Source organism: Scardinius erythrophthalmus, assembly GCF_964197995.2.
Source record: "Scardinius erythrophthalmus genome assembly, chromosome: 18".
Taxonomy (NCBI): Eukaryota; Metazoa; Chordata; class Actinopteri; order Cypriniformes; family Leuciscidae; genus Scardinius; species Scardinius erythrophthalmus.
In genome coordinates this window covers 1,767,111-1,793,197 of record NC_138238.1, presented here as the reverse complement: position 1 = coordinate 1,793,197, position 26,087 = coordinate 1,767,111, and the positions used below count along the sequence as shown (strand labels likewise).

Below are 26,087 nucleotides of genomic sequence, written 5' to 3'. Positions count from 1 at the left end.
TAAAAAAAAGACAAAAAAAAATTGATAAAAAAAAAAAACTAGAAATGAGCTAAATCTGACAAAACCTCACTTCGTGGCCATCCATTAATAATAATTAAAAAAACCTGGCTATAAAAAGTGCCTTCAACAAAAAATGAGTTTGACATCTCAGGGTTTACATTAGTCTATGATCATTATAACTGGCTTTAAATGTTCATTATAATTAGCTTTTCAAAACAATAAAATGCAATAAAAATACAATACAAAAGAAATAAAAATAAAGATAAAATTCAATAAAATAATTTCACAAAATTACAAATAAATAAAATGCAATAAAATAAAATTTGAAAACTATAAAATGCAATTAAATAAGAAAAAAACAGTCACCATAATTAGCTTTAAATGGACATTATACTTGGCTTTGCATAGAAATAAAATGCAATAAAATAAAAAATATTAAAGAAATGCAATAAAATAAAATGTAAATTAGATTAAATACAATAAAATGCAATTATTCAAAATAAAATGAAACATAATAATTTATTATAAAATTGCAAAAAATATGAAATAAAATAATAAAATAAAAATAGAAAAATTTAATTAAATTAAAATCAGCCCATAAAAAAGTGCCCTCTACATAAAATGTCTTTGACGACCCTGGGTTTACGTTAGTCTACAGTGCTTGCCTAACATAAAAACCAAAGTCTATGATACGTCTTCATTTCGATGTGTGAGTTCATTCCTGCACCATCACTACCAGCTGTGCCCTGCACTCCCAGGAGCCTGTGAATACTGAGGGGACGGGAGCCTCACACACACACACACACACACACACACACACACACACACACACTGTCTGGATCATGATAGGACTAACGCCTGGAAGACATATGTAAAGAATAGAGTCTCCACACACACACACACACACACACACACACACACACACACACACACACACACACACACAGATGTTCATACCTCAAGACAGTGTAAATAAAAACAAACAAAAAATCAACAGACACACACACACACACACACACACACACACGGCTGCTGTGTGCTGCTTTTGTTCACTGATATGTGTGTCCACCCTCTCAAAATATTCTTCCTCTATAAAGACGCTTGCATGAAGCAAAATTCCCACATTCCTTCCGACAGGGTGAGAAAATGCACTCCAGATCCCAGACTCCCTCCGAACGGCATTATTCCCCCAAAGATGCCTCTTCTGTCATCTTTTACACTCCCTCAGGTCATCCCAAAACTACACGCCTTTTTATCTGATTTTATTCAAAACAAAAGGTGTAGATGTTAAGAAGAATGTCCATGCATGATGGTCGGTAAATGATTTTTGGGTGAAATATTCTTTTAAAAGAGCTTATATATGCGTGTCATTCATCATCCAGCACACAATAACATGAGATATAAGTGCATATGAACATTCACGAACAGACGAGAAAGATAAACAGAGACGCAGTTCAGCTCTTTAGTCAGGCCGGTATTCATAAGCATGAACATGCACAGAGACTCATACATGCACAAACATGAGCATGCATGCGTTTGCATACAGACTTACCCAAACATCTGAACACGCATGACTAAATTCGTTTTTAAAGATCTTCAACATTTATTTCTTAGATGCATGAAATTAGATTTGTAGCCACATACACATAAATCATCCGAATATAATAATACTAAGCAACTATGGCACATGTGACACACACACACACACACACACACACACACACACACAGAGAGAGAGAAAGCGCCGCTGCACGTGGCGGGAAACACATTCCTTCCATTCCAGAAAGAAAAATGTGCACGGAGATCTGGCGCATTAACTGGAAGAAGAGATGATGAACATTTTAATAGCACTTTCCCAGTTACCTCACTGAATCCCAGCCCGCGGAGAAAAATACAGCACGATTATGTCATGATTTATACATTTCCACTCCAGCTCACAGTCACAACAGCCAGAAAAATCAATCCAATCGTTCAAAACTGAAATTTCATGGGCTGGAATGCTGATAATCCGGACGGGAAGCGACTCGGAGTCAGTCAGACAGTATTTCCGGATAGAAATGAAAGATCAACGCAGAGCTTCTGTAACAGATTCGCCGGCTTCAACTCAAGTAAATCAAAGTGTCTAAGATGTGTTCAAAGTTTGGGGTCGGTCAGATTGTTTAATGCTTTTGAAAGAGTCTCTTCTGCTGCATTTATTTGATCAGAAATACAATAAAAATAGTGAAATATTATTGTCATTTAAAGTATCGATTTCCTATGTGAATATACAGTAAAGTGTAATTTATTCCTGTGATCAAAGCTGAATGTTCAGCATCATTACTCCAGTCATCAGTGTCACATGATCCTTCAGAAATCAGTATAATATGAGGATTTGATGCTCGAGAAACATTTATGAATATTATCAAATACTATTTTTGTGGAAACTGTGATACATTCTATTTGTCAGGATTCTTTGATGAATAGAAAGTTCAAAAGAACAGCATTTATTTGAAATAGAATCTTGTGTAACATTATAAACGTCTTTCCTGTCACTTTTGATCAATTTAATGCAACTCTTAATAACAGTCCGATGTTCAGAGTCTGAGGACAGTAACGACACTCAACACGCATCAGAACAACGAGACCGAACAAACCAGAGGCTGTAATGTGGAAACTGTGTGTTTGTGATGTGAAATGTGGAAACTGTGTGTTTGTGATGTGAAATGTGGAAACTGTGTGTTTGTGATGTGAAATGTGGAAACTGTGTGTTTGTGATGTGAAATGTGGAAACTGTGTGTTTGTGATGTGAAATGTGGAAACTGTGTGTTTGTGATGTGAAATGTGGAAACTGTGTGTTTGTGATGTGAAATGGGCTTTTTATTGATGCTCAGGGACATTAACAAGTCGAAAAGAAGCCAATTATCAGCACACAAACCATGGTGACGGGCCTGATGGGAAGCCTCGGCCATGAAAGGTGTTATTAGCCACATGACCTCTCATGAACAAACGGAGCTTTCTTTGTCCGCAGGGATGATTTGGATCGGGATTGTTAGTGAGATTGATTTCTCCAAGAACAGAATCCGTAAACACACCACACATCTGGTTTGGTCGTGTGTTCGATAATAGACTCACAAACTACAGCTTCCATCAAAACAACAGAGTTCGACGGGGTTCGGATGGACATATGCTACCAATTACAACATCGTCGAAGGTCCCGATTCAGTGAATTCTCTATTGTGCTCTCTTATTGCCTGCATTGAAGACGCTGGATTCAAGCACCATGTTCAAGACAAAACTAAACTCTGGGTTCAAGGAGAAGGAGAAGGAGAAGAGCCATCTACAGCCAAACCAACATTTATTTAGACACTATTAGACACATTTCTCACATTATCTCAGTTTATTCACTATAGTTTAGAAAATGGTAGTAAAATATGAGCAGAACTCAGAGTTATGAACTCAGCTGATATTTGACTGGTTTTGTCCGTCCTTCTGTTAGACTGTCTCACACATGAATTATGTTGAATATCTGTCAGCTGTTAAATTTAACTACACAATTAGATAATACCAGTTTAGCTCAACCAATCACCAAGCAATGCTTCATTGTGTTCAGTGTGTGTGTAAAAAGAGCATTAGCAATTAAAGACAAAACAAAACATGATCAGCTCAAAGTGTCTGAATCATTTTTGCTCCCAAATTTGTATAATTTTTACTGGTAGTCTCTGTATGAAGAATTTTCGGGTATAATATGTCACAGTTTACTTTATTTTGCTCTCCTCACTTATAAATGAACTATAGTGTCCTGCACACACTAGTGAAACAATATCAAAAATGATATCTGGTGTCTGAATAATTTCTGTTTTGACTGTATATGAAGCTTTAAAGATGAAGTATGTCCTGTTTTGAACTTCGGATTGAATGATACTGTACACTGACTGGAGTTTATGTCTTTTTCTTTTGCATATTCCAGAAATCCTGCGGCTCATATAGAACTTTTTTTTTTTCACCTCCATGAAGAAATGAGAGCCATCCATTACGTCACCTTGTTTATCTAAATGTGATGTAAGGTGAAGTTTTCCTTGCTTTACCCTGGGCAAAAAGCCATGTGTTAACCATAGAGTTAAATTATATGCATTTATGCATATAAAATGTGGAGTTAAAATGCTTTCTGTGTCAGCTGAACTCTAGGATTATAAGACAGATCTTCTGTACGAACTCTTCAGAGCTGTGGAAGTGTGAGCGTGTGCGGGCTGCTCTCTTTAAATCACAGCGCTGTGAACATGGGCCAAACAGCAGCACGTAAATCACAATCATGTGTCAGCTGTTTGGACCCTCTCTCTTTCCGTAGAGGAGGACCTGAATGTGTGTGTGTGTGATATTTCTTAATGACTTTAGCAGACTCCAGAGCACCTCCACACGGATTTTCCAGCCACAAATACAAACGTGACGCAAACAGACAGCCAGAAACCATTGAGAGAGAGACACAACTACAGCACACAATCAGCGCTCTGTGCCGGCCTAATGGCTTACACACACAGCATGCACGCACACACACACACACACACACACACACACACACACACACACACACACACACACACACACACATCATGTATGCATACAGACAGACAGACACAGCATGCGTGCAAGAACAGACACACACCACATGTATGCAGACACACACACATTTCATCCATGCACACAGACTTAGAAACACTCATTTACACACACACACCACAAGCAAGCATACACACATACAAACCCTCATGCATGCATAGACACACACATATAACATGATTGCATGCATACAGGCAGACACACACACAGCATGCATGCACACAGACACACAAACATCATGCATGCATACACACACACACACACACACACACACACACACACACACACACACAGAGAGAGCATGCATACATGCAGACAGACAGACACACACAGAGCAGGCATGCATGCATACAGACAAACACACACACAGAGCAGGCATGCATGCATACAGACAAACACACACACATATCATGCATGTACACAGACACACACATACAGTCTGGAGCACAAGGACACCTAGAGACACAGACACTTCATCTCCACTGTTTTCTGTCGTCCTTCAATCATTTCACGAGCTGTTTTCTGTGGACTCTCTTCAGTGACTCTGCATGATGCTCAAATATTAATTCGCGCTTAAGGATTTCTGTCCAAACAAAACAGACAGAGCAAATCATTTCCATTCAGACTTCTGTGATGACATTTACGTAGTAAAGCCAAGAAAATTCCAAAACAAATTCAGCATGTTTACTCCGTTCTCAGCGGCTTTCAAATGCAATGAATTCAAAATCATTTATAGATATATTTATGTATAATTTTAGTTATATTTACTGGGAACTACATTCTCAGAAGGTGAAGCACTGCTATTTCTGCGGAGTGATTTGTGTAAATATGCATTGTGTTTTGAATAAAGCCTTAGTAATACCTTAAAATAACAGAATACATGAACAATAAAAATCTTTTTTAAGCACAATCAATAATGTTGCATTAGTTATTTTTAAGGATGCATTCAAATCTTTACACAGTTTAGCATGAAATGGGTGAAGCACTGCTACTTGAGCGGAGTGATTTACTCTGAGCTCTCACCACGGGCTTCTCAGGCGCTGCCAATCACTCTGCAGAAGGAGCAGTGCTTCGCCTTCTGAGAATATAGTTCCCAGTATGTGTACGGTTAGAAGATGGCTGTGTGTCATGTGACCTTGTTATGATCTATACAGTGACTATACAGATCACAACATGTAAATAGGACAATGTTGGTGTTATTTTGTCACTCATTGGGAGCAGTATGCTAGCTGGAGCCATTTACCTCCAGTCTTTGTGCTAAGCTAGGCTAGCGGTGGGTGCGTCAGACAGAGTTACGGCACGCACGGAGATGAGAAGGGTGTGTATGGACTTATCTAACTCTGGGGGATACGGGGAATAAGCTAAAGTCCCAAAAAGTCTGTGTGGTCCTTTAACGTGTAGCGCAGTCAGACTACAGAGAGACGGAGAAATGCTGTCGATGAGAGCAAAGGGGCAAATCCATCAGACTGAGGGTGATAAAAACCACCGCTTCACTCGCATTAGTGTCATTGCAAGCTGTGGGACATCCTGAACAATACACCATAAAATATGGTGCGTGCTCAACACCCCGATCTCTCTCACGATCAAAGGTCACACGAGTTTCATTCAGACCGACTCCATCCAGAGAAAACACATCAGGAGTCAATCCTGCAATGCAGCACATGCCCTAATGTGGGATAAAACTATTAAAATAAACAACTTTTAAACCTAAATTTATTTAGACACCTTCAACATTTCTCACATTATCACAGTTTATTCGCTATAGTTTAGAAAATGGTAATAAAATATGACAAGAACTCTAAAGACACTTGCACTGTCTCACACATGAATTATGTTGAATATCTGTCAGCTGTTAAATTTAACTACACAATTAGATAATACCAGTTTAGCTCAACCAATCACCAAGCAATGCTTCATTTTGTTCAGTCTGTGTGTAAAAAGAGCATTAGCAAATAAAGAAAAAACACTTCAGCAAAACATGATCAGCTCAAAGTGTCCCAATCATTTTTGGTCCCAAAATTTACTGGTAGTCTCTGTATGAAGAATTTGTGGGTATAATATGTCTCAGTTTACTTTATTTTGCTCTCCTCACTTATAAATGAACTATAGTGTCCTGCACACACTAGTGAAATAACATAAAAAATGATATCTGGTGTCTGAATAATTTTTGGTTTGACTGTATATTTTTATTGTTTTAGTTTCATTCCATCGCAATAGCACACGTGAACATGGGGTGAATTTCAAAACTATTTACAACACAAACCTATTCATGTTTTTGCAGTGTTGCAGAGCACCTGACGCTCGTCTGCACCTGCTCAGGTCCGAGCTCAACACAGCCAAAGTCAATATTAGCAGCGTCTGAGAGGAGAAATGTTGACTTTTCTCTCTCTCTCTCTCTCTCTCTCTCTGTCTGTCTGTGTGTGTGTCTCTCTCTCTCTCTCTCTGTCTGTCTGTGTGTCTCTCTCTCTCTCTCTCTGATGCTCTCCAGCGGACGGTATCCCACAGTGCTTTGTTTCTGTGCCATTCCTGCCATTCAACATCAGTCCAGAACTCATGACATTTGACATATGAACACAGACGGAAAATGATACGACAACAAACAGTCACACGGGATGGGCTATGACTCAGTGTTAAAGTGCCCATATTATGCTATAAAAAAGGCTTCTAATTTTGTGGACTCTCCTATAATATGTTTATATTCATACAAAGTCAAAAAACATTTAAATTTTCTCAAAATACACACTGCAGCGTCAGCGCTTTTCTCTCAATGTCTGAAACACTTCCATCAAGGATTCAGTCTCTCTAAGCTCCGCCTCTCTGAAAGCTGCTCTGCTCTGATTGGTCAGAAAGTGATACGAACAGTGACGATGGCGTGGGTTTTACCATATCAATCTCAGAAAACAGCGTCTTCTCCACACGAACAACACGAACCAAACTCTTCCAGTCTCAGATACACTACAGTGTTTGAGGGCGGAGCTAAGAGACGCTGTTCAGCCAATCAAGACCACAGGCTGGCATTATGCAAATTAGTTACGTTGTTACATATGTTCGATCATTTTTATGAATCCTAACAATGCATGAATTAATTGACGGCATCATCACGAAAATCTAAGCCTTGCTAATTTAAATATTCAAGCACAAGACGACGTGACAACTTTTTCACGTCTTCTTGCACTAGAGCAGACATACTCACACAAAATTATGTGTAAAAATAGGGAGTATTCCTGTAAATATAGCCGGTCATGTCTTAAGTGAACATAAACAGTCGGGAAAGTAAATGAAGGAGTAACAGTATCAATATATTAGATCATTCACTCTTAAAGTGACAGCAGCCTAATATTCCAGCTGATTTTGATTATTTGTTCTTATTTTATTACTAACTGTTCACTTGTCTTTAATAGTGTTTTAAATATATGACTAGAAATTGTATCTGTGGTATTCAAACTGGAATACAGAATTGTGAATTTTTAAATGGCAACTAAAATTTTGGCGTCTGTTTTTGCACCAAAAAAAAAAAATCGGTGGCAAAAAGTTAGTTTTAAGCCTTGGTAACTTATGATGTAGATTAACCACGACTTCCACAGTCCTGAAAATCGTAATTTTAAAAAGCAGCGTCAGGTTTCTGTGACTGATGGCGATGAGGTTTTGCAACAAAAGCAGCAGAACAAACCCGAGCTGGTTAGCAGCCGTGCTCTCACTGGGCATGTGTGCATGTAGACGGATGGTTTTAATTGTTCTAGTCAAATGATTTTGGCTGCCGTCGCTCATCCCTCCACACACACACACACACACACACAAACGTTTTCCGTCAGGATCTTTTTGTGTGGTGGTCTCCCCCAGATTCCTCCCGTCTGGATCCGCTCCATCCCTCCCTCTCGGTGACGTCGACTACCTTTCCTCTCAAAAGCCGCTCTCAACATTCTCTTCTTTCTGCAAATATTTTTCCACACCGCCGTCCAAACCATGAGGGCCTTTCTTTAGGCACTGATTTACATTTCCTTCACTTTTTACTGGAATATTTCATTGGCTGCTGGGTTTTTTTCCGGCTTCGCCTCACTATATGATTTGGCTCCGGTGTTGGACAGAAACCTGAAACCAGGATCAGGCAATATGCACACAACAAAAGAGACTTTCAATTCAAACTATTAGAACTTTACCAATCAATTTTTTTGTAATGTCGAGTGTGTCAATAAGATCTTAATGCATCAGTATTTCAAAGTTTGTGTCGTGACATTAATGTTGGGATGAAATGTAAGTAGAGAAGGATCTTTTCTTCAAAACTATTGTGATAAATGCTGACGCTCAACAGCTCTAGTGCAGATATACTAGTCAACTAACAGTATTTAGAAACATCTGAATAACTTTACACATTGACAGCTGAATGAATATTAATCTCACGAATCCAGCTTTTTTTTTGCGCAAAATGACCCACTGATTGACATATAGAATAAAGCGACCAATCACAACTGACGTGCATCACTAGATTATCGAAAAATAAAAAAAGTTAATAAAACATATAATTTTGATGAAACATTAGCCGGTCAAAAACATGAAAACTCTCAAATATTCCTGAACTGTAAAAGGTTTCCTTGGTCTATCTTACAATAGAAATATTTTTTTTTTTAGAAAGAAACTTTAATAATAAGCGTTTCTGTCGGGTTTCAGACAGACGAGAGCTGTAATTCACCAGACAAGCTTCGACACACATTATACAGACGGACGTGATGTGAAACAGTGACAGTGAAATTAATAGACTCATTTGTGACGTACTTGTCAAACCTGTCTGAACGTTTGCACTGAGATCAAATAAATCAAATCAAGGGTTTCACGGATGGGTTGCTGATGTCAGTGGTGCATTGTGGGAGTTTGGATGGACAGGAGCATGTGATCGCAACACGTTTCTTATCAGATGATGAACGGTCGACCAGACAACTTATCAAAAACAACGAAAGCAGGGACGCTCAACAGCAGATATAGGAGATAAACTGAAAATATCTGAATAGTTTCACACACTGATTGACATATAAAGCGACCGATCACAGTTCTTGCATGCCATTTAGGGGCGGGTTCTGAAAAAGGTGAACATTTTGTTTGTATTTGAGTTTATTGCCATATTAGATTGAAAGGCTACTGCATGTCACGAATAATACGCAAACATTTGATCAAATTCAGCTCATTAAAACTCTATAAATGTTTTCCTGGGTCCATCTTACAAAACAAGGCTTTCAAAGTTTGTCCTGATAAAGAGTTGCGACGGAAGTAACGACAGACACTTTCTTACGCATTGTGACATAGTGTAACGAAATATTGAGAGGAAGAAAAAAAGGAAAGGATTTAACATTTCCAGGTCAATAAAAAAGTGAATCGTTCACAATCTTTTTGAATTGCATTTAAATTCTCCTTTCATAAACAGACTAATAAACTTAACGTGATGCATAAATGTAAATGAAACCGGTACGCTTTCTGCACTCAAAAATCATGCCATTATTAACTATTTGCATCCATTTAAACAATCATATTTTAAAATGCATGAATTTATTGATAGTAAATATATACGCCTGCTTAATGTGCATTTAAAATGCATTCAGTTTATTAGTATTATTACAGTTGCATTTAATTTATGCATGCATGAAGTTTATTAGTGGCAACACTTTATTTTACAGTGTCCTTGTTACATATTACATTTACTTACCATAGTAAATTATGCATAATTACATGCAACTAACCCTCAACCAAATCCTAATCCTACCCTAACCCTACAGTAAGTACATGTAGTTGCTTAATATTACTCAGTACTTCAATATATAATTACACTGTAACAATGACACCTTAAAATAAAGTGTAACCGCTCATGTTAAAACTTTGTAATGCATACGGATGGAAATTGCATGCATCTTAACCTTAGGCCTAAATATTTTGTTGAATGTGTTACGAATCGCACAAATCGCTCTCCGTCAGCGACGCGGTTATCTAAACCAGGAGCTGAGCGAAAGTGAAAGAATGACACGACAGAAGAGAGGGATTAGTGTTCGGGTTTCCACACGGGAAAAACAAATCCCTGGTCTCTCCTGCGGGATCTGAGACGGGCCGCTTTAGGAAGCCGAGCTGCAGTTCAGTTACTGTAATGACTGAACGGAGAAGGGGAAGAAAAAAAACGAGCTCGGGACAATGTGATCCATTGAGAGCAGATGAAGTGGCTTTCGCTGCACAAACCTGCATTGATGAGCGAGTCGCCCCTCGAGCTTTACATAAGAGCCGACACTCGAACCTGCGACGGACCTGACCCACAAACACAATTACACAAACAAACACACACACACACACACACACACACCAACCCCTCCTCTTCACAAACGCGTCACGCGCATCTGTCAGTCATTAGGGTTTCACAGCTGGCTGCAGATCTTAATGCACGTGGAAAAGTTTGGATAAAACTCCTTCAAACTAACATTAGAGGGTTTTTCCCAGAATCCTTCTAAGGAAATCAAGGAGACTCTTGACATGTATGCTGCTTATATAAATGGAGACTGAAGTTGATTAGTGTCTGATTATGGGGTTATTGTCTAAATGTATTTATGGAGTGAAGAGACTGCCCTCTACAGGACACTCAGAGACGACACAAGAGTTCGGACACGTCATTAAATCTACATGTAAGAATAATAGTGAAGCCATGCAACGTCTGGGAATGATGTAGTGATCAAAACATGAGACACAAATGAAAACTCATTAACCAAAATTCATGATAGGTGATATTAAACACTACTGAAGGATGAACATGTGTGAGAAGCAGTTTATGCTGCTGCTTTACAGCTTCAATTAAATACAATAACAAATTTAGTGCACATATTTATAGTAAAATAAAGATCAAAATAAAATAAAACCATAATAGATAAATTAAACTAAATAACAATTAAAATACAATTTTGAACATATTTAGAAGATTTTTAGTTTATTTATTTTATCTAAAATAAAAAACTATGATCAATAAATAATACAAAAAATTAAATTTAAATTAAAATGAAATGAAATATTTGGTTTTGTTTTATTTAAAGAATAAAATAAAATGATTTTAGAACTGATGTTTAGTTGATATATTTGATACTATACTATAATAAATAAAAAACAAAAAACAAAACTAAAATACATTGTAGAGCATTTAAAATAAAATAAAATTAAATATTTTGATTTATTTTATTTCAAATAATATAATTAAAACTAATAAATAAATAAAATATGATAATAAATAAATAAATAAAAATTAAATGATATGATGTCATGAACCTCACAACGAAAAACTATTTCTTCTTCTGCGCTCACAGTATTAAGCCGGTACCCAGTACACACTTTGAACCAGCAAATCAGATGTTTTTTCAAGAAAGCTCCTGCTGTTTTTGGGTGGAGACTGGGACAAAACACAAGGACAGAATCTCTGAACCCTCACCTGTCTGATCTGAGCCCTCACCTGTCTGATCTGAGCCCTCACCTGTCTGATCTGAACCCTCACCTGTCTGATCTGAACCCTCACCCTCACCTGTCTGATCTGAGCCCTCACCTGCCTGATCTGAACCCTCACCTGCCTGATCTGAACCCTCACCTGTCTGATCTGAGCCCTCACCTGTCTGATCTGAACCCTCACCCTCACCTGTCTGATCTGAGCCCTCACCTGTCTGATCTGAGCCCTCACCTGTCTGATCTGAGCCCTCACCTGTCTGATCTGAACCCTCACCTGTCTGATCTGAACCCTCACCCTCACCTGTCTGATCTGAACCCTCACCTGTCTGATCTGAACCCTCACCTGTCTGATCTGAACCCTTACCTGCCTGATCTGAGCCCTCACCCTCACCTGCCTGATCTGAACCCTCACCTGCCTGATCTGAACCCTCACCTGCCTGATCTGAACCCTCACCTGCCTGATCTGAACCCTCACCTGCCTGATCTGAACCCTCACCTGCCTGATCTGAACCCTCACCTGCCTGATCTGAACCCTCACCTGCCTGATCTGAACCCTCACCTGCCTGATCTGAACCCTCACCTGTCTGATCTGAGCCCTCATCCTCACCTGTCTGCTCTGAACCCTCACCTGCCTTATCTGAGCCCTCACCTGTCTGCTCTGAGCCCTCACCTGTCTGCTCTGAGCCCTCACCTGTCTGATCTGAGCCCTCACCTGTCTGATCTGAGCCCTCACCCTCACCTGCCTGATCTGAACCCTCACCTGTCTGCTCTGAGCCCTCACCCTCACCTGTCTGATCTGAACCCTCACCTGTCTGATCTGAGCCCTCACCTGTCTGATCTGAACCCTCACCTGTCTGATCTGAACCCTCACCCTCACCTGTCTGATCTGAACCCTCACCTGTCTGATCTGAACCCTCACCTGCCTGATCTGAACCCTCACCTGCCTGATCTGAGCCCTCACCCTCACCTGTCTGATCTGAGCCCTCACCTGCCTGATCTGAGCCCTCACCCTCACCTGTCTGATCTGAGCCCTCACCTGCCTGATCTGAACCCTCACCTGTCTGATCTGAGCCCTCACCTGTCTGATCTGAACCCTCACCTGTCTGATCTGAGCCCTCACCTGCCTGATCTGAACCCTCACCTGCCTGATCTGAACCCTCACCTGTCTGATCTGAACCCTCACCTGCCTGATCTGAGCCCTCACCTGTCTGATCTGAGCCCTCACCTGTCTGATCTGAACCCTCACCCTCACCTGTCTGATCTGAGCCCTCACCTGTCTGATCTGAACCCTCACCCTCACCTGTCTGATCTGAACCCTCACCCTCACCTGTCTGATCTGAGCCCTCACCTGTCTGATCTGAACCCTCACCTGCCTGATCTGAACCCTCACCTGCCTGATCTGAACCCTCACCTGTCTGCTCTGAGCCCTCACCTGCCTGATCTGAACCCTCACCTGTCTGCTCTGAGCCCTCACCTGCCTGATCTGAACCCTCACCTGCCTGAGCTGAGCCCTCACCCTCACCTGTCTGATCTGAGCCCTCACCTGCCTGATCTGAGCCCTCACCCTCACCTGTCTGATCTGAGCCCTCACCTGCCTGATCTGAACCCTCACCTGTCTGATCTGAGCCCTCACCTGTCTGATCTGAACCCTCACCTGCCTGATCTGAACCCTCACCTGTCTGATCTGAACCCTCACCTGCCTGATCTGAGCCCTCACCCTCACCTGTCTGATCTGAACCCTCACCTGCCTGATCTGAACCCTCACCTGTCTGATCTGAACCCTCACCTGCCTGATCTGAGCCCTCACCTGTCTGATCTGAGCCCTCACCCTCACCTGTCTGATCTGAAACCTCACCTGCCTGATCTGAACCCTCACCTGCCTGATCTGAACCCTCACCTGTCTGATCTGAACCCTCACCTGCCTGATCTGAACCCTCACCTGCCTGATCTGAGCCCTCACCTGTCTAATCTGAGCCCTCACCTGTCTAATCTGAGCCCTCACCCTCACCTGTCTGATCTGAACCCTCACCTGTCTGATCTGAACCCTCACCCTTCACCTGTCTGATCTGAACCCTCACCTGCCTTATCTGAGCCCTCGCCCTCACCTGTCTGATCTGAACCCTCGCCTGTCTGGTCTGAGCCCTCACCTGTCTGATCTGAACCCTCACCTGTCTGGTCTGAGCCCTCACCTGTCTGATCTGAACCCTCACCTGTCTGATCTGATCCCTCACCTGTCTGTAGGTGCAGATGATGATTTGAACCCTCACCTGTCTGTAGGTGCAGATGATGATCTCTCGCAGGTGATAGTGCAGTGGCGTCATCGTCTCACTGACCGAGTCCAAGGCCATGTCCACCTCACGCTTCATCCGGTGACCGTCAGGGAGCAGACGCACCAGCTTCATGACCACCTAAACACACACAATTATTATTTTTCTTCTAAAACAGTTATTATTATTATTATTATTATTATGAAAAAGGTCAAAACTATGAAGAAGTGCATCACCTCAAACTCGCCCTTTGTGTATTTGGCATCAGGAACGCTTACGATTTCATCCTCGCAGAACTCTGGAAAACCCTGTCAAACAAACAAAAAAATACATGAATATACTTTATTATTATTACCATTCACTACAGTAAAGCTGACCGAGTGGATCAGGTCATCCGAGCTGCTGTGAGTGAGTGGTTGCCAACTTCAGAAAAGAAAAATACGGGACAATTGTGGTTCTTAACAGGAAAATAAGGGACACTCAAAATATTTGTACTGTATCACACAATATATGTCATTTCAGGCTCGTAAGCGTTTAAAAGGTTCTCAGACATAAACACATTTGCTTTTGCTTAACCTATTTATGAACAATTTAATTCTAAAACGAATTTTAAGGTCATACAAAAAAAGTCATTTTTTTTACAAACCATAGTTCAAAATAAATCATCTTTCTCAAGGGTCATGTTGCTGTTGTATCAGTCAGTGGTTAGATCAGCGTAGCCGTCAATAAACAGGACAAGGGAGGTCACGTACGGGACAAATAAATTAGGCCCAATATACGGGACGTCCTGACTAATACAGGACAGTTGGCAACCCTAGTGAGAGGAGGCGGGGCTAATTTGCATATGCATGGATCCGCGTGTGCAAAATGAAAGCAAGGGTGTCGAGTTACATTCAAGGCAAGGAAAAAACTTTAAATATGTAGTTTGGGTGATCAAAGAGGAATTTTAAGGGATAAAATTGACTAAATTATAAACATTAAACAATGTGTTTAGTGAAAAGTGTTTGTTAATTTTTGTAAAAAGCAGCAGACGTACGTTGAAGTGCCAGAGCGTGAGGGCGGCGATCACCATCGCCGTGGTCGTTCGTCCTTTACCGTTCGAGCAGTTAAAGACGAACGCAGAGGACGAGTCTTCAGCAAGACGAGCCTTCATCGCCTCCAGCAGCCCGTCGAAACCCTGAACACACACACACAGCATTATCAATGTGACCAAACAAAACTGATAAAGCAGACCAAGACATTCAGAAAATGCACAAAAGAAAGATAACAAAACTGTCAGGATGAACAGCAATAAAGCTGTTTTCACTGCAAGTATTCACGCTGAAGTCTATTACAGCATCATTTCACCCATAAATGACAATTCTATCGTCATTTTCTCATCATCATGACTTTATTTCTTCTTTAGAACAAAAAAAGACAAATTTGGAAGAGTTTTTCTAGTGTTCTTCGCATTTGACGTCAGGCATTAAACCTGGCATTCATTTTGCATCTTATTTAATCATATTTTAATCTTTATCTGTGTATAATGACTTTAATACAGTATGTCATATGGACTACTTCAAGAAAGTTTTTGTCACTTTTGCTTGACAGTCTTTCAGGTTTCTTCAAACGGTTTCTGTGTTCCACAAAAAAAATAAAAAAATAAAAAAAAAAATTAATAAATTAAATTAAAGAAATATTAAAGACATTTTTTTATATAAAATACATTAAATAAAATAAAATAAAACAAAACATTAAAATAAAATGAAATAAATATTAAATAATGTTAATAATTTTAAAATAAATAAATAAATAAAAACATTAAAACAAAAACCAAAATAAAATAAAATAAAATAAAATAAAATAAAATAAAATAAAATAAAATAAAATAAAATAAAATAAAATAAAATAAAATAAAATAAAATAAAATAAAATAAAATAAAATAAAATAAAATAAAATTAGGGCGAGTTAATGACATTTCTGGGTGAAATATTCCGGTAAAATCTTGAGATTACAGTGACTCTGATGATCGCTAGAGGGAGCCGAAGCTCTTTGTCGTCTCATCAGCCTTTAGAACTGCATCTGAACAGAAAGATGAATGTCAGCAGATCTTTAAGCTTTTCAGTCACATCAGACTGCGCCAGATGGAAGTTTTGAAGAAAGACTTCAGGAATCTGATCGATACGGTACGCAGCACATCGCCTGATATAACGATTATTGTGTCAGGACCGCTTCCCACGTACCGACTAGGTCATGAAAAGTTTAGTAGATTATTTGCGCTTAATGAATGGTTAATGTCATGGTGCAATGAGCAGAAACTTCTCTTTGTAAATAATTGGAATCTGTTTTGGGAGCGTCCTAGGCTTTACCGTGCTGATGGCTTACACCCAAACAGATTCGGATCGGATCTTCTGTCAGATAACATCTCCAAAATGTTAAATACCTTTTGACTAGTAAACAAAAGTCCAAATCATAGTCTCTGCTGCACCAATTTAACTGATATAAATAGTGTAGAACATTGCATAGAAACTGTGTCTATTCCTCGTTTAGTGAGATCAAATCATAAATCTACTGCAGGATCTAGAAAAAATCTAATTGTTATTAAACCAGAAAATGTTGCTATTGGTAATCAAAAACAATTTTTAAAGCTAGGTCTTCTAAACATTAGATCACTCACACCTAAGGCAGTTATTGTAAATGAAATAGTCACAGATAATAGCTTCGATGTACTTTGCCTTACTGAAACCTGGCTTAAACCAAATGATTATTTCGGTTTAAATGAGTCTACTCCTCCTGGATACTTCTATAAGCATGAGCCCCGTCTGAATGGTCGTGGCGGCGGTGTTGCAACAATCTATAGAGATTTTCTCAATGTTACTCAGAAAACGGGTTATAAGTTTATTTCATTTGAAGTACTTGTACTAAATGTTACGCTCTTAGATGATAGAAAAACATCCCTATTATCTCTAGCCTTGGCTACCGTATATAGACCGCCTGGGCCTTACGCTGATTTCCTAAAAGAGTTTGCAGATTTTCTCTCAGACCTATTAGTTAACTTCGATAAAGCATTAATTGTTGGAGACTTTAATATCCATGTAGATAATCAAAATGATGCGTTAGGGGCTGCGTTTACTGATTTATTAAACTCCTTTGGGGTCAAGCAAAACATTACCGGACCGACTCATCGATTTAATCATACACTCGATTTAATTATATCACATGGAACCGATCCAACCGATATAGATATCATTCCACAAAGTGACGATGTCACTGACCATTACATGGTAACTTGCATATTACGTACTCCTGTAATATATCATGCTGCGCCGCGTTATCGATTAGGCAGAACAATCCTTCCATCCACCATAGATAATTTTTCAAACAGCTTATCGGATCTGTCTCAGCTGCTCAGTGAACCCAAACAAACAGATGAACTTGAGGAATTAACTAGCACTATGAGCACCATTCTCTCTGGATCATTGGATATTGTTGCGCCCATTAGATTAAAAAAGGTCAGAGAGAAAAGTAAAGCACCATGGTACAACAGTACTACGCGTGTTCTAAAGAGAGAAACCCGTAATTTAGAGCGTAAATGGAAACAAACCAACTTAGAGGTCTTTAGAATCGCATGGAAAGACAGTATGTCACGTTATAAAAAGGCCCTAAAAGCGGCCAGGGCTGAGCATCTACGCAAACTAATAGAAAACAACCATAACAATCCTAAGTTCTTATTTAACACCGTGGCGAGACTAACAAATAAACAGATGTCTCCTGAACAAAGTATTCCATTACAGTTTAGTAGTAATGATTTCATGAAGTTCTTCACTGAGAAAATAGAAAACATCAGAACCACAATTGTAAACGTTCAATCCTCAATCGCGCCTTATAATTCAGCCTCAATTATCACGCCGCAAGAACAATTACAGTGCTTTTCAACTATAGAACAAAAAGAGTTAAATGAATTTATCATTTCCTCTAAAACAACAACATGTTTATTAGATCCCATACCAACTAAACTATTAAAAGAAGTGTTACCTGTAGTGGAAGAGCCTCTCCTCAATATTATTAACTCGTCTTTATCTTTAGGTCATGTTCCAAGAACATTTAAATTGGCAGTTATAAAACCTCTCATTAAGAAACCACAATTAGATCCGAATAATCTAGTAAATTATAGACCCATTTCAAATCTACCTTTTATGTCTAAAATACTAGAAAAAGTTGTGTCCGCTCAACTGGGCTCTTTCTTACAAGAAAATGACACCTATGAAAAGTTTCAGTCTGGGTTCAGGCCGCATCATAGCACTGAAACTGCGCTCGTTAAAATCACAAATGATTTACTTTTAGCTTCTGACCAAGGCTGTATCTCAATATTAGTTTTACTTGATCTTAGTGCTGCGTTCGATACTATAGATCATACAATACTCTTAGATCGACTACAAAATTATACTGGTGTTCAAGGACAAGCATTAAGCTGGTTTAGATCGTATTTATCTGACCGCTACCATTTTGTTTATTTAAACGGAGAAAAATCGATCATAACTCCAGTAAACTATGGAGTGCCGCAGGGATCTGTGTTAGGCCCTCTATTATTCTCAATATATATGCTGCCACTTGGAAATATTATAAGGAAACATGGAATTAGTTTCCATTGTTATGCTGATGACACTCAAATCTATATTTCATCACGGCCAGATGAAAACGCTAAATTATCCAAATTGACAGAGTGTGTTAAAGATATAAAAGATTGGATGACGCATAATTTTCTTTTATTAAATCCAGACAAGACAGAGGTACTACTTATCGGTTCAAAAAACCACCCACAAAACCTCTCACAATACAACTTTAACATAGTAGGATGTCCTGTTACTTCATCCTCTACAGTAAAAGACCTGGGTGTTATATTAGACTGCAACCTGTCTTTTGAAAATCATATTTCATATGTTACAAGAACAGCCTTTTTCCACCTTAGAAACATTGCTAAGCTACGTAATATGCTATCAGTTTCTGACGCAGAAAAGTTAGTTCATGCATTCATGACCTCGAGACTAGATTACTGTAATGCGTTATTAGCCGGTTGTCCTGCATCCTTAATAAACAAGCTACAGTTAGTCCAAAATGCCGCCGCTAGAGTTCTAACTAGATCAAGAAAATATGATCATATAACACCGATTTTATCATCCCTACATTGGTTACCTATAAAGTCCCGTATTAATTACAAGGTATTGCTACTGACTTATAAAGCCCTAAACGGCTTAGCTCCAGTCTATTTAACCGATCTTCTATCGCCCTATAATCCATCGCGCTCTTTAAGATCACTAAATTCGAGGCTTTTGGTCATACCTAGGATATCCAGATCCACCAAAGGAGGGAGAGCATTTTCACATTTAGCACCAAAACTCTGGAATAGTCTTCCGGATACTGTTCGTTGCTCAGACTCACTCTCCCAGTTTAAAACTAGATTAAAGACGCATCTCTTCAGCCAGGCATTCATATAATACTTTTAATCCTACAGTTAAATCCGACCTCTAGTTCATAAACGCCAGAGGAGAACTGGCCCCCGACTGAGCCCGGGTTCTCCCAAGGTTTTTTTTTCTCCATTAGGTCACCTGATGGAGTTTTTCGGTTCCTTGCCACTGTTGCCTTTGGCTTGCTCAGTTGGGGATATTTGGGGATATTTAATTGAATTAATCAATCAACGATACTATTGATCAGCATTACCGAACGTAGACGTTCCACTAGAAACAAACATTGATGTATTGTTCTAATTTATTACTGTGAAGCTGCTTTGATACAACCTGTGTTGTGAAAAGCGCTATATAAATAAACTTGACTTGACTTGACTTGACTTTTAAAGTGTGTTTCACCTCTTCAGTCGGAGCAGAGCATTCTGGGAGAGGAATCCGCCTGTACTCCAGGCCCTGGTATGAACTCTTGTGATGGTTAAAGATCTCCTGTACCGTCAAACAGCTCTTGAACATCTTCATCTGCTTCTCCTGCTCCAGAGTCACTTCAAGCCATTTCTGACTTCCCAAAAGTTCCTCTTTCAGAGCCGTTTCCAGTCTCTGCATCAAACACACACACACACACGAACACAAACACACAGATGCTGTTCAGTGTGTCCCAAACAGGGCTTCGCAAGTTGATGAAATGCTAATAATTATATTGAATGTAAAATTTTAATAAATAAATTGGGCTGTGAATAATCGCTCAGAGCTTCTCGTTCACAGAAAACTCATTTGGGAACTTTAACACATTTGCATAATTTCCAACATTTTGTGGACAGTTTACAGCATTTCACTAACAGTCTGCCAAATTGTAAATGTTTAAAGTGAATAATTTAAGGGATACATTTTAGTATTGTAACCTGTAGTGTAAAATAAAATTATTTCTATTATAATTATAAAATATGAATTTTTTATTTGTAATTTACAACAGAATATATATTCTGTCTTCATTATATAATTAAAACATAATTATCATTATTACAACAATGAAAAATACTTTGCTGAATAACTGAATGACATTATTGAAATACTAACTTAAGATATTTTACATCTAATGGGTTTGGCTGACACTAAAAAGTGCGAATGCCTGATCTAAAGAAATAAAAGTCCAGCAGGTGAAAATCCCTCAGCACTGAAACTGTTTGATAATGCACATCCTCCAGTTGCTTATTGCTTTAAATTCAATTCAATTCACTTTTTTGGTATATGCTTTTCACAATACACATCGTTTCAAACGCATGAGTCCACATTACAATTTAGAGCGCTCCATTATCAGAGAACTTACTAAGTTATGCATTTCAGAAATGTACATATACAATTAGCTAAAAATTTATTAATTTAAAGCTGCAGTTTGTAGTTTCTCCTCTTTGTCTCCATCTCTGTTCGGAATCTGCAATTGCAGTTATTCGCGGAATGATCAGCTTTACGTGGGTTGTGCTTCGGCACGGCACGGCGCGGATGAATCCGATGTTTTGAGGAGAATGTGCGGCTGTCAGTCGCCGCCGGTGTGGATCCTGGCATTCGCAATCACACATTATACTTTGGGAAGTATGATAAACATAAGAATTTTCACTGGAAAATGTGAAAATCTGAACAAGTCTCATCCACTTTTGTTCTGAGCAACTAAGAGGAAAAAGCATTGCAGTAAATCACGCTGATTAAATCTAACGATCGCTCATCATATCACAACAAACCGTGCAAATTATACTGTGTTCTCAGATTGTTAATGTTAACATCATCAGCATTGCGTGACATTTAATGCCCTTCCGATATTATCCTTGTTTTCACTCTTTTGTTCTGTAGCCGCTCCGAAGTGCGAAGTCTTTTGCGTTTTACAGCGGGTGAATCTCCAGCTGGTGATCGTCATTTGAACCTTTCTGGATCCGCCATCAAATTGCTCAGTGTAATTATATCCAGTTCTGTGAGAAAAGGCTATAAATCTCCAGCATCCTCACACTCACAGCCGACTAGCCGAGACTCTTCTCTATGTGGACAGATGTGACGTAACGACACAAAGACATGCTCGAATTTCCCGTGCAAATCCACCAGTACCACTAGAGTTAAAACATTATTACAAGCTTACCGGTTTGAGTCGAGCTACGGCAAGCAGAGAGTGTTGAACACTGGCTGGTTACACACTTGCTCAATTTATTTTGGATAATTTTTAACCCAAGAAAGTTACGGACTGCAGCTTTAAAGCGCAACTCTCGCCAAAATTGAACCTATAGGCTCTTTTTGTTAATCTACGCGAGTCAAACTTCGGTGTAAAAGCATAATTAGAGTTATAATTAGATACTTCGAGCACAGTTTCATGTTGTGTCGAGCCTCTTTAGTGTTTTAAAAAGAGCGAGTTTGATGCTATCATAGTCGTGCCCCAAGTAATTTTGACCTAAAACGAAAATACAGTGAATCTTAAAAGTGGCGTTTCCATTCTAATTACAATTTTACATGAAAGTTTTACTCGGGTAGATTAACAAAAAGAGAATAATTTAAGGCAGAAACAATGATCTCATTGAAGTAATGAATACTTGTTTGTTAACAAATGATTATGAAATTTAGAAAAACGTAGTGTAAATCTGACCTGGATCTCGTGTGTGTGTGGGGAGAGCACACATATGTGCTGATCCACACGCGTGGGCTCTCGCAGACAGAAGATCTGGCCGTTGGCCTCCAGAACCAGTTCATCCTGCAGATTCACCCATAAAACACTGCTGTGTTTCCTCTTCTCGTCCGCCAGATACGCCAGAACGGCTCCCGTCGCCTGCCGGGGAACGAGACAGAAGAGCGGTGAGAGATGCTGTCAATGAAGCGTTCACAAACCCTTCTCAGACCGAACGAGTCTCACCTCAGACGTCGGCTGAGCCATGCCGTAGATCGGCATCTTGGGAACTCGTCGGAAATTAGCCACTTTCATCTCCTTAATGGTGCTCAGAACGTCAGGTGCTAAATATTCATCTGCGACCTAGACATAAAGACATGCATCCTTTCAGAAATAATGCATCATCCGTTAGTTTAGTCGAGGTTTAGAGAGAAAAAATTGTCATTTTAGGATGATGTTTGCAAGTGTTGAGATGTCACAACTTCCCCGTTTATTAGATGACGAAAAGGGAACAATTAAGTTAAATCTTTACACAAATAATAATACAGAGTCACATTTATTTATATAGAGCTTTAAAGAATACAGACTGAAATAAAATAGGAAAATAACTGTTAATGTAAAAATAATCAATTATGACATTGACATTTATCAAGCACAACTATTCAACCCTGTTATCAAAGTAATCTTAAGAAAAATTATTAAAGTTTTATACAGTATTCACAAACATGTCAAACAGTAGGAAAAATTATAAACCTCATGAAATAAAGTTTCACTTTTTAAAATTCTCAAATTTAAGATTTTTAAAAAGAGAAACTTTATTTTATGAGGTTTATAATTTTTGGATAGAATCCATCAAGTTCTGTTCAGTTGAAACTTTGTATCATTGTGAATGTAACATTTAAAATGTGGAATTCCAACATTCCATTTTCTCTGGCGCAAAATCTTCTAATCAAGAATTAGCTTAATAAAATGTTTTAATGAAAATTAGTGTCTTTAATACTTTTAGAATATAGAGTCAATTTAATCCAAGAAATTTTCTGAAAGTAAAGCACCTCCAGACAACACTCATATGATCTGATTTGTTTGTAATTTAATGCCATTTAACGTTATTTTCATGGCAAAAGAAAAACAACAGGTTAAAATGTAGCAAAACATAAAAGGATTTTTTTTTGTAGGGTTTTAAAAGTATCTTTGATTTAAAAAAAAAACTAAACCTAAACCTATTTTGCATGTTTCAAGGTCTGTTTTGAATCCTCTTTTGTAAGAAGATCATGTAAGACGTTTGACCGTGAGGATCGACTTCCTCAATTCAGCGCTAAATCTCGGTTCCAAGGCCCAGAAAGGAAAAGCCAGACAGAGTCACGATGTTACAGTTCATCTGTCGACAAGTCACACTTTCCTTAGTTACCGTTGCGAAGTGAGAAGGTCATTTCCATGCAGAGCAAACGCACATTAATCTCAATGGAGAAACTCTATCAGAACAAAGCACAGATAAAGCAGAGAATCTCCAGATGGAAGTCACCAGCATTTTAAAGGAGAACGTCTCTTTAGGACCGTAAAAGCAACACACACTACACTCAGATCTTATATGTGAGGAAGTGGTTATTCAGTCATAATTATTCACTAACTATGACTATGTTTGCATGCACAACAAATGCGGTCTATATTTGGGTTGCATCCAAGTAATGAATATGATGTTTATATGCATAAAAGCATCAGAATATAATGCTGCAATACAAGCATGTTCAGTTTTTAGCTTAATTGCTGCCTAATTTAATTAGGAATGGCACTTAACAGCACTTCAAAAATGCCTGAAAACAACGGCATGAAACGGAAAGGAATAGGCAATATTAATAATAGTCGATTCTTTACATAAATCTATTCAATTAAATCTGCCACCTCAGAAATGCATTGATGTTTCTTTAAAGGGTTAGTTCACCCAAAAATGAAAATTATGTCATTAATGACTCACCCTCATGTCGTTCCAAGCCCGTAAGACCTCCGTTCATCTTCGGAACACAGTTTAAGATATTTTAGATTTTGTCCGAGAGCTTTCTGTTCCTCCATTGAAAGTCAATGGACGGCATACTGTCCATGTCCAGAAAGTCAATACAGACATCATCAAAGTAGTCCATGTGACTACAGTGGCTCAATCTTAAGTTTATAAAGCGACGAGAATACTTTTTGTGCGCAAAAAGTAAACAAAAATAACGACTTTATTCCACTATTCATTTCCTTCTCTCTAGGCCTCGAGTGAGTTCACGTAGTGTTTTTGCATAGCGCGTCTGTGTTGTACATCACACGCATCACACATGACCAGCGTCGGCCAATAGTGAGCCTACGTGTGACGTACAACATAGACGCGCTGCACAAAAACACTACGTGAAATAGTCCGAGGCTCAGAGAGAAGGAAATGAATAGTGGAATAAAGTCGTTATTTTCATTTACTTTTTGCGCACAAAAAGTATTCTCGTCGCTTTATAAACTTAAGATTGAGCCACTGATGTCACATGGACTACTTTGATGATGTCTGTATTGACTTTCTGGACATGGACAGTATGCCGTCCATTGACTTTCAATGGAGGAACAGAAAGCTCTCGGACAAAATCTAAAATATCTTAAACTGTGTTCCGAAGATGAACGGAGGTCTTACGGGCTTGGAACGACATGAGGGTGAGTCATTAATGACAGAATTTTCATTTTTGGGTGAACTAACCCTTTAAGGCGAGACACGGCAGGCAAAAAATCGATTTTTCATGCAGTGGTCAGTTTTGAGATTTTGGGCTAGTTTACTCCTTCAATATGTGTTCTTTCAAGCTGCTATAAAGAAAACGTTGAAAATATACATTAAGATGTTTATTTTATTACATTTTGTTTACTTGCGACAGTAAGTTTCTCCCGAATTTACCAAGAAGTTAGCATTCCAGAGATCCGTCTGTTCACTGAAGAGTGTCATGACCGGTGTTGTTGTGAAGCTCTGAGTCTCCTGCACAACACTATGTAACCAAAATATGGGCATTTCCTTTCTATCAGTAACCAATCGTGAATGTCCAAAGGGGGATTTAAAGCTAACGACGAAACTTCATTTAGAGCTATTTAAATCTTTAAATGCTGTTTTCTCAAAATGAGTTTTTTGTCATTCTCCAGTACAAACATCTCAGCTTATGTACACCACACTTTCCAGTTATACACTTAGCAGTATTCTGAAGATATTTTCAGAGGGATTTGTTAATAAATCATTCCTGGCCTGATTTATGTGACATTTTAATTGACTGATTTCGACAGTATATTTTGATTTCCTAGGTAATGAAAGCATATATCCTGAAATCCCTCTGAGTTTTTTTTTTTCATCTTGTGTGTAAACAAAATGAAAAAATAATTTTGCACCTGGCTTTATCATATGTTCAGATCTATTTACCGAAAATATATGCAAAATCGTGCATATTTAATGAGATAATGGCTAATTTGCATAATTAAAAATACAAATTTCTAAAACTTGTAATACATTTTTTTAATATACTTGTGTAAGTAATCAGCTAAGGAAGTTTCATGGTGATATCTAATATTTTAAAACTTTACCCAATTCACCTGTAGTGTCTCGCTTTAATTTCCTAACGTTGCACATTGAGTGCATTCTGTATACATTCAGAAAAGCAGTGATTTAATCCAACAGTTTAATTTCAGTTTTCCTC

General features: G+C 38.7%; 1 protein-coding gene across 3 annotated transcripts in view; it reads right to left on the bottom strand.

Moving 5' to 3' along the window:
- pald1a (phosphatase domain containing paladin 1a) overlaps positions 1–26,087 on the bottom strand; it is a 78,919-nt gene that overhangs the window by 13,555 nt on the left and 39,277 nt on the right. For all 3 annotated transcript variants that reach the window (XM_081392648.1, XM_081392650.1, XM_081392649.1), the window contains exons 13-18: positions 22,642–22,758; positions 22,378–22,557; positions 20,157–20,354; positions 15,349–15,489; positions 14,549–14,620; positions 14,313–14,453 (exon numbers count right to left, since the gene is read on the bottom strand). In XM_081392648.1, the coding sequence (XP_081248774.1) occupies positions 14,313–14,453; positions 14,549–14,620; positions 15,349–15,489; positions 20,157–20,354; positions 22,378–22,557; positions 22,642–22,758 (849 nt within the window). The remainder of the gene's footprint in view (positions 1–14,312; positions 14,454–14,548; positions 14,621–15,348; positions 15,490–20,156; positions 20,355–22,377; positions 22,558–22,641; positions 22,759–26,087) is intronic.